The sequence below is a fragment of the Coffea arabica genome, chromosome 1e (assembly GCF_036785885.1).
Source record: "Coffea arabica cultivar ET-39 chromosome 1e, Coffea Arabica ET-39 HiFi, whole genome shotgun sequence".
NCBI lineage: Eukaryota > Viridiplantae > Streptophyta > Magnoliopsida > Gentianales > Rubiaceae > Coffea > Coffea arabica.
Genome location: NC_092311.1, coordinates 10009653 through 10020427, shown reverse-complemented (window position 1 = coordinate 10020427; position 10775 = coordinate 10009653). Strand labels below are relative to the sequence as shown.

Genomic DNA, 10775 nt, shown 5'->3' with positions numbered 1-10775 from the left:
TCGCGTGCATGACAACTATAACTAATCTATTACTAAATGTTGGAATTATTTCTGCATCAATGATCAGTGCATGAACCATTTCTGAAGTGTACCCTTGGCTAGAGTTTTCTCTTAATTATTTCTCTTAATCAATTATTTTCTGCGGTTAATTTATTTAGTTAGCATTTAATCCAAAACCCCCCATACTTTGGACTCTAGAGGAAACGAATTATCCCCAGTCCCTGTGGATTCGACCCTGCTTATCACTATCTACAGAAATTATATTTTATTTAAGCAGGTATTTATTATTGCACAGGTTCGGCACCTGTCATCAAGCTGCCCGAGAAATTTGCTGCAGGCATGCTAATTGAAAAGTTACCCGAGTCATGGGCCGACTACAAAAATAACTTGAAGCACAAAGAAGAAAATTACACAATTGATGAACTCGTGAAACACATCCTGATTGAAGATTCACACAGGAAGGAGTTGAGAGCTGCCAAAGCAAAGGAAATGGTATTCAAAGCTAATCTGGTACAAAGCAACAACAAAAGGTACGCCAATAAGTCCCAAAGTAACAAGTCTTGGAATCCCAATTACAAACCAAAGAATCCCAACTTTAAGAAAAAGAAAGGCAATTGCTACAGTTGTGGAAAACCAGGTCATCATGCTGCTCAGTGCAGATATAATAAAGGTAACAAAGCAACTGCTAATCCTCCTAAGGCTAATTTAGAAGAAGGAGATGAAATAATTGATGCAGTTATCTCACAAGTAAACATTGCAGCCAATGTGAAAGAGTGGGTGGTAGACTCTGGAGCTACTCGGCACATATGTGCAAATCGAGAAGCATTTTCCTCCTATATTCCAATAGAGGATGATGGAGAGGTAGTCTACCTTGGAGACTCACGAACTGCTAAAGTTCTTGGTAAGGGCAAAATGTTTTTGAAACTCACTTCAGGAAAAACTTTGGCCCTTAATGATGTGCTGCATGTTTCAAATATTCGGGCAAATCTTGTTTCTGTGGCTTTGCTTGGAAAAGTTGGGGTGAAAGTATCATTCGAATCTGATAAGATTGTAATGACAAGAAATAATGTGTTTGTAGGGAAAGGCTATTGTAACCAGGGACTTTTTGTACTTAACATTTCCAATGTGATCAATGAGGATGCTTCTTCTTCTTCTTATATTGTTGATTCAATTTCTTTATGGCATGCAAGATTAGGACATGTTAATATCAGTTATTTAAAGAAAATGCAATTTTGTGGTCTAATTTCTGGTAATTAATGAAAAAATGGACAAATGTGAGATATGTGCAGAAACTAAAATGACAAAGAAGACTTGTATAACTGTTCAAAGAGAAACTGAACTATTAAATTTAATCCACACAGATTTAGGTGATTTAAAACAAACTATGACTAGAGGAGGAAAAAGATATTATGTTACTTTTATAGATGACTACTCTAGATATACTAAACTTTATTTACTTAGAAACAAAGATGATACTCATAATGCCTTTTTATCTTATAAGTCTGAGGTAGAAAATCAACTTAATAAGAAGATAAAAAGAATTAGGTCTGATAGAGGAGGCGAATATTTAGCCTTAGATAAATTTTGTGAACATGAAGGCATAATACATGAAATAACACCTCCTTATTCACCCGAATCTAATGGAGTAGCTGAAAGAAAAAATAGAACACTAAAAGAAATGATGAATTCTATGTTAGTTAGTTCTCATGCTCCTGATAATTTATGGAGAGAAGCTATTTTATCTGCATGTCACTTACAAAATAGGATACCTCATAAGAAAACTGGCAAAACCCCTTATGAGTTATGGAAAAATTATAAACCTAATTTGAAATATTTGAAAGTATGGGGGTGTCTTGCTAAAGTATTGTTGCCTGAACCTAAGAAAAGAAAATTAGGTTCTAAAACTTCTGATTGTATGTTTATTGGATATGCTGAACATAGTGCTGCATATAGATTCCTTGTTTTAAGAAGTGATGTGCTGGATTGTAATACAATTATTGAGACAAAGAATGCTGAATTTTTTGAACATATTTTTCCACTGTCTAGTAAAATTTCTCATGCACCTGTTGAAATAAATAAGGAAATTATTCCAATTGAGGAATTAAGAAGGAGTAAAAGGCCAAGAAAAGAATTTTCATATGGAAATGATTTCCAAACTTTTCTTATTGATAATGATCCTTTAACATACTCCGATGCTATTTCTTCTCCTGATTGTAAATTTTGGAAAGAAGCAATTAAATCTGAAATTGATTCTATCTTGACAAATAAAACTTAAATTTTGGTAGACTAACCTCCTGGTGCAAAACCTATTGGTTGTAAATGGATTTTTAAAAGAAAATATAACTCTAATGGCTCTATAGAAAAGTACAAAACTCATTTAGTAGCAAAAGGATTTGCTCAAAAACAAAATATTGACTATTTTGATACATTTGCACCAGTAACTAGAATTGCGTCTATTCGAGTTTTATTTGCTTTAGCTTCTATCCATAAACTTGTTATTCATCAAATGGATGTCAAAACAGCCTTTTTAAATGGTGAGTTAGAAGAAGAAATTTATATGTTTCAACCTGAGGGATGTATTGTATCTGGACAAGAAAATAAGGTTTGTAAACTAATTAAATCTCTTTATGGTCTAAAACAAGCTCCTAAACAGTGGCATGAGAAATTTGATCAAGTATTGATAAAAGATGGATTCTCGTCTGTAGAAGTGGATAAATGTGTATATGTCAAAATTATAAATGATCAATATGTGATAATCAATTTATATGTGGATGACATGCTTATATTTGGTACTAGTCTAGATATTGTAAATAGTACTAAATATTTTTTGTATTCTAATTTTGATATGAAAGATATGGGTGAAGCCAAAATGATATTGGGTGTTAAAATCATAAGGAGGGGTAATGGTATAGTGTTGTCACAAGAACATTATACAGAGAGACTTCTTAGGAAGTTTGAAAATTATGATGTGACACCTGTGAGTACTCCTTATGACGCTAACACTCAATTAAAAAAAAACAATGGTGACCCAATTGCTCAGTCTAAATATGCTCAGATTATTGGGAGTCTGATGCATCTGATGAATTTCACTAGACCTGATATAGCTTATGCTGTATGTAGACTGAGTAGATATATTCATAATCCCAACCGTGAGCATTGGTTTGCATTAGTCAAACTAATGAAATATTTGAGAGGTACCATGAATTTTGGTATTCTGTATAGTGGATTTCCCACTGTATTAGAGGGTTACAATGATGCTAATTGGATCCCTGATTCAAATGATACAAAATCCACTAGTGGTTATGTGTTCACCCTTGGTGGTGGTGCAATAGCATGGAAGTCAGCCAGACAGACAATCATTGCTTGGTCAACTATGGAATCGGAGTTCATAGCTCTGGAGTTGACTGGTTCTGAGGCAGATTGGTTAAGAAATTTCTTAGCCAATATTCCTCCTATTAAAGATCTGTTGCCTCCTGTGTCTATACACTGTGACTGTCAAGCGGCTATTGCTATTGCAAAAAATAAATCTTATAATTGTAAAAATCGACACATGAGATTGAGACATGATGTCGTAAAGCAGCTGCTTAGGGATGAAATTATTTCCATTGATTTTGTGAAGTCAGAGTTGAATTTGGCCGATCCTCTGACTAAACCTGTAGGAAGAAAATTAATTCTTCAAACTACAAGGGAGATGGGACTTGGGCCAACGGTTGTCAATAGAGATGGTAACCCAACCTATATGATTGGTGATCCCATGAAATAGGTTTATATGGGTAATAACAAGTCGATATTGACTATAAATCACTTGAAATTTAAGTCCCTTTAAAAATAAGTGCCTTTGACTGCTAGTAATTGTGAGGTTGAGTTTAAATACTCTTAATGAATTTATATCCCTTTAGGGAGGTGTATTTAGGGCAGTGTACACTTGATAAATTCACCTATATGTGAGTGAAGTGGGGCCGCTCCTATAAGATTTTTTTTGGTCGAATCTTTAGAGCTCTCATGAACAACCAGGCAGGCGCTCGGCCTAAATGCGCAAAACTGCATTGAACAGCAAAATTATGAGTTATAATGTGATTGATAAGATCTCTGTCATACAACAAGAATTATTGGTTCATAGAAAGATATTTTTCACCAATAATTCTGTAAGACATATTTTATCAATTTAAGTTTGGTTCATAGTCCAAAAGACACCAAACTGATTACATTGATCTCAGACAAATCCAGCAGATGTTTATACTCTTTTGTCCAAAATCTTTTGAAATGGGTGGGAGATTGTTGTGAATGATAGATATTTCACAAGATTTTATTATGTTTGTTATGATAAGAGTTTATCTGATAAAGTTTTCCAAATGTTTGTTCCTATTTTTAGGGAGAAATCTTCAAAGATAAGATTTTGATAAGGCCTTAAAAGCAAGTTCAGAAGGCTAGTTGATGTGTTCCAGCCAGAGGAATTGTTCACGTGCTTTGACTATCTCAAACATTCGGTTTTCACAACAGAGGATAAATAGATAATAAGATCTTATCATGTTGCAAACAATTTGGGAAGCATGCAAATCTTCTACCGGAAATCAGATTTCACTCTTCAAAGCACAATCTTATGAAGCCTATAAATAAAGCCTTTTGTCAAACTCTTTTTCATCCAGATTGAACGAACACTACACTTTGAAAACTCTCTCCTCCCTCTTTTCTATTTGCTTTTCTTAATATTCTTATATTCCTGCTGGTTTTGAAACGAAATTTGTTGGTTCTACATCCCTCTTACATAATAGAGGAAGACTTATTTAATCCTGGGAAAACATTTCAATACCCTGAAATAGTTTCTTAGGACAGTGCTTTCAAGCACGACTCAAGTGTTCAAGTGTTAGTATTGTTCTGGCCATTTATACTACAGTATTCACCGAGCCCACCATATATACACACATACTAACAATTATTATTCTCTCTTGCATTTATATATTTTTTCTATTTAATCTTGCCTACCCTCCCTTATATTTATTTACTTTTCTAATTAATCTTATATTTTCAAAAATATAACACTTGAAATATATCTTAACAAGTGGCCTCTGGGCACCCGTTAGATAGTCCGAAATTTAAATTTTAAAATTTAATGCTTCATTGCACAAACTTACAATTTTACTCAAGAAACTTACATACGGCTAGATTAGTAAATTTAATCGCGATAATGGTAAATTTTGTTAGATAAATGTTAAGTTATACTAGTAAAAAAGTAACTTCTACAATTTACCACTTCATTGGACAAACTTACTATTTACTTCAAAAACTTACGTACAACTAAAATGAGCAAAGCTTAGCCAAAAATATAGTGAGTTTCATTATGTTAAGATTTAGCATTAAAATGGTAAATTTCATAACTACTTCAAACTTACCATTTTATTAGGAGATCTTACCACTAGTTGGAAAAGTTACGTATATCTCTGGACGTACTTTTTAATTCACAACAAAATGTTGGCGTAAGGCACTTCACTGTCGCGAAAGAAATGCAAACCTTGTGTTGCCGGTCAACTATAATTATTTTATGGATTTTTCTAACAGGTGCCTATTGAACACTTGTTAACACACCTAAAATTTACATAACCTATCATGTATATATATGCACATATTAACAATTATTATCCTCACTTACATTTATATATTTTCTCTATTTAATCATACCTAACCTCTCTTATATTTGTTTTACTTTTTCTAATTATTCTTACATTTTAAAATAGGGCAAAACACCTCAGTGACCATTAAACTATTATTCGAATCGCCTTTTGACCATCAAATAATTTTTCATTATAATTTGACTATTAAGTATTAATTATATTCGATGAATTTTGCAGTTGGTGAAAATACATACATTTAGTACTGTTTATCTAGAAAGAGGAAGGGTGCAGCTGTTGCCATCAAGATAATTAAAAGGAGATGTTTTGCTGGAACTTAATAGAGCAAGGGAATAGGGTCGAGTTAGTGGTGGACAAAAATACCCCTGAGTGTTCTAATTATTTGGTAGACTAAAAGTTAAAATCCACAAAATGGCCACGATTGTATTAATTAGTTAGTTAAGTGGCCAATTTATTACGAAAAAAATTATTTGAAGGTCAAAAGTTGACCCGGACAATAGTTTAATGGCCACTGAGATTTTTTTACCCTTTAAAAAATATGAAACATGAAATATATCTTAATGGATGTCCATTAAATAGACCCTTAGTTTATTATTCAATCACCTGACGACTAGTTACCATAGCACTGTGCGTAGTTAAATTAGAAGACTGTAGATTGCCTCCAACAATTTTAGTCAAACAGATAAACATTGACGCCAATTCTTACGTCTCCTTGAATATCAGCATCTAATACCTGGCTTGTGATGACTTTCAATTTAAAATTAGTGCTTATTGGCCCACTTAACTGCCACAAAAGTGTATAAATATGATAATTCTTGCAGTCTTCCTACCAGAATATTTTTAACTTTAAAATTAGCAATGGAGAAAATTATCAGTTGAGCATAGTTTACCAGGTCGAATGTTCCTGGAATCTTGATGTTTAAAATGCAGATCTAAGAAGATTTTATGATGTTTAGGGCAATGCAAGCAACAGATTAGGCGTCTCTAGAATTTTAAATAATGTCACTGAGGTCAATTAGCAACGAATTTTATCACGAATGTCAGCACCTAATAGATGGAGGCTTGATTATCTTCCATGTTATTGATCTTGCTTTTTGGTCCACTTAGAAGCCAAACCGTGACAAGTGTGGTTCCTGGAAGTGTTCTCAGAACACATTTAAATTAAACTCATTTGCCAAACAGGCTCGTATGGATAACGAGTGTTCGTTATACTAATTGCATCTTGAAATGTTGATGTATTTTGAAAAATTATTTAATTTTAAAATAATAAATTTTCATGTCAAATTATAAGAATTTTAAGTTATTCAAGAAATTTTCCAATAAAAATTAGGAAGTATAATATAATTTAGAATTAATCAAAATAGAAGGTGATTGTAACTTGCACAATAGTATTCTAATAACAACTCCTCGTATTTCTTGAAACTTGTGTTAATAGATGAAGTAAAACCAAATGTAGCTGAATTATTTAACAAAGATCATTACAAGAAATTCAACATAAAAAATTCAACACAAAGGCTCGGTAGGACAAAGCTTGTCAACCAATTATTCCAGGCCATGTCCATATCAGAAGACTGGTAAACTTCTTAGACGAATTGATGAAGGAACTCCTCGACAGTGGTGTACTTGACATCAGGATAAAGCTCTGAAGTCTCTACACCGAAAGATGGCTCAATTGGAAAGTTGGAAGTACCATTTACCAGAATTGCATGGTTAATTGATAATATGGCGTCGAGTGGACTTGGAGCCTCTGCGAAGAAATGGTCCATCAGAAATTTGTACACCAATAATTCATACAATAAGATTTGCTAAGAAAAATTAAGGAAATTGAAATCAAACTTCTTGTCACCTTGGATGTTCTTTAGGAGTTGTTCCTCAGAAATGTATTCCTTCTCCAGCGTTTTACCAATCTTCTTCTCCCATATGGCCACTAACTCATTAAATGATGCACAATTCTTAGGAGGATTAATGTAGACAACTTTGTTCAATGTTCTTGGATCATCAACGGTTTTGATGGTGAAGGTACCAACGTCATGTTCTCCATTGAAAATAATTGCAATTGAAACATTCAAAACAAAAAAAAATTAAAGCGCCAACGTACAATATAGGGGATAAGTTGGGCAGAGGATAAGAACATTTTGATCAGGTGAAGTAGGTGAAAATGAATAACCGAGTGATGTTGTTTGCCATACCTTTGGCATTTCCATCTCCCAAGATGAAAACTTTATCTCGTGGTGGAGCAGTGGCTCCTTGCTGTGCAAAGGTTGAAAGAAAATATCCAGCAAAAGCGTTAGATGCGATATAGGTGTAAGGAATCCCCGCTGCCTCAGTCGCTCTACGAATCTGAGACTTTGCTACAAATCCAAACTTGACAGGCCCAACTGCATCTTGGCGATCCACATCAACTCCAAACTCTGAAGGGTAGAATCTCTGATAATTTCACCATATCATGTATCAGATTTTGGGAATGATAGTTGATAAAAACTGACATAAATTGTACCTAGTAAAATTTCATTTTGCTATCTTTTGTCGAATTCACAGATGGTGAAGATCACCATGGTTTCTCCCGAGGACTAAAACATCCCTAATTAACTTCTGCCCAATAGATAGGCTTAAAATCGATTGAAATTTCAATTGTGCAAATTGGCCAATTATTCCTAGTTGCATCTTCACTCTGAAATTGGGGAAGTACCATATGCATGATTTCTCATGTATTATCAAGTTCTATGAACGACACACAACAACCTTTAAATTTACTATGGGATTGTTTGACAAGTGAGTTCTTTATCAAGTTGTTCTCTTATAAGTTTTTAAACAATTTAAATTAAAATAACCCAAAAATTTCTTTAAAATTTTTAAAATACGCACTTCAAAAGACAAAAAATATACAATAAATTTCCCGTGCTTTCTTTTCTCCTTCTTCTCTCCCTCCATATCAACCCACCCTCCTCCTTCCTTCCTCTCTCTGCAAGCAGTGACGGGTGAGGAAAGAGGGGAAAAAATGACGGGTGAGGTGGTGGCTCTGCAGGCAGTGGTGGTATCCGGTGGATGGTGGTAGGGAGGGAGGAGGAAGGGAGGAAGAAGTAGAAGAAGGGGAAAAGGAAAAGTAAAGGAGAAAGAGGAAAGGAAAACAAAACAAGAAAAGAAAAAGAAAATTTTTCTCAAAAATCATTAATTTTACAAAAAATTTTCTATAACTTGTACGATAAGTTACAAGAAATTTTTCTTCAAACACCTAAGAAAACTCACTTGTCTTAGACAGTTAAAACCTTTAATTATCTAGATTGCAGCGCCAAGAACCTACAGTGAGCATGCCCGAGGAAATTGTGTTAGTGCTCATTGGCAATTACAGCATACACGTAGCAGCGTAGATTTTAACTACGACAAAGTGAAGGCAGTGACAGCATAACCCAAGAAAAACAACATAAGTAATCAAGTACACTCGCCTATGACAATCAATAGTAACAAGACCACATAAACAACACACCTTGACATTTCCAGCTTCTTTAATTGCGTCAATGATCTTCCCCTGATCATCCAATTGATTTTGACCAACAGTTGATATGACCACATCCACCTGTTTTATGGCCTTCACTAAACTTTCATGATCATACAAGTCACCCTGCTCCAAGAAAGAATTCCAATATCAAGAACAAAAATAAGCATCACTAGCTAAAAGGGAAAAAAAAAAGAATCCCAATTGAAAACACTGTCAAATTAATTGAAAAAATTAATGCTTCTTACATGAACCAGAGTTGGGCCTGAGTTCTTGAAGCCTTCAACAATTTTTCCCTTGACAGGGTCAGAAACTGTAGATGCTCTAACCAGAACAAAGGTGGGATGGCCAGCCTTAACACTTGCCTCAACCATAAACTTGCCAATATATCCCGTTCCACCAATGATCAAAATCTTGCTTTTTCCCGCCATTCTTGAATATTCAGAAATATCTAAAAATGAAGGGTTATAGAGAGTTTTTTAAACTGATACGAAGGAACAGGAAAAGGATGAAGTCTGGGGACGATGACATGCTGAGGAACACTATTTAAGCAGTGGAAGACTGGATCACATTATAGTGGATGCCACTATGGTGCAGATATCTTCACCAAGTGAAAAGCCGCCCCTTCCAATAATTTTTGACGAGCGTCCCGAGCTAATGTGGCAGGTGGGCCCCGTGAGAGATGTTCAAAGCCACGGTGCTCCCCTGTTTGGAGTAGTTGACCCACCATGCTCCCGATTGCAAACAGGAGGAATATAAGCAATGTTTTGAAAACCGGACCGGACCGGCCGGTTCGACAGGTTGAACCGCGAACCGGTCATGGCACCGGTCCGGTTCAATGACATTGTTGACTTTGCTAGAAACCGGTCAAAGACCGGTTGAACCGTAAAAACCGCCGAACCGGATTGAACCGGCGGTTTTTCGGTTTTCAGCTTTACCTCTTCTTTTTTTTTTTTTTTTTTTTTTTAAGTTTTGCAAAATGCAGCTTTCAAGATTCGAACCAAGACCTTTGTAATAAAAGACCAATGTATTAACCGTTGCACCATCACATCTTATTAGTTTTTTTTGATAACTTATTTATATAAAGCAAACACTCATATTTCTTTTTTCCATTTTTCTTACAAAATCTCATCTTCTCATGGCTCTTTCTTTTTAATTTTCAACTCTCTCTCTCTCTCTATCCTCTTTTCTTTTGTCACCCCCTTTTTAATCAAACCTTTTTATTTTTAATTTATTGATGTTTTCTTCCATCTTTTAATTTTGTTTTTGTCCATTAAATTGAAAAAAGTTAAAAAATAATTTTTTTTAACCCAAATTATTTAATGCCACAACCACTCACTTTTATCTTTTTTTTTTATTGAGTTTACATTTCTATTTTCGATTTTCTTGACTTCCTTCGAACTCCAAATTTTCTTTTTTAAATTGCAATCTCTAAATCCCAAAACGTAAATTAAAATTTAAGTTCATAATATCTAAATTCTCAGAGACATGAATTTTGTATAATTTCAAAATATTGTGATATTTTGGGGTTGAATTTAGATATAATTGAAATTGAGATGAAATTTATTTGTTTTAACTTATAATTTAAAAAATTTATTTTTAAAAATCCAAGTTATTAAAAAATAGTAAACTTTTCATCATATAAAATATTAAAT

General features: G+C 34.0%; 1 protein-coding gene across 1 annotated transcript; it reads right to left on the bottom strand.

Moving 5' to 3' along the window:
• Nucleotides 1–7018: 7018 nt before the first annotated feature.
• Nucleotides 7019–9629, bottom strand: LOC113688874 (eugenol synthase 1-like). Its single transcript, XM_072072045.1, has 5 exons — nt 9369–9629; nt 9112–9246; nt 7817–8054; nt 7474–7662; nt 7019–7374 (listed from the first exon to the last, which is right to left on the bottom strand). The coding sequence occupies exons 1-5, from the start codon at nt 9549–9551 to the stop codon at nt 7211–7213; spliced, it is 909 nt and encodes a 302-aa protein (XP_071928146.1). The 5' UTR covers nt 9552–9629; the 3' UTR covers nt 7019–7210.
• Nucleotides 9630–10775: the final 1146 nt, after the last annotated feature.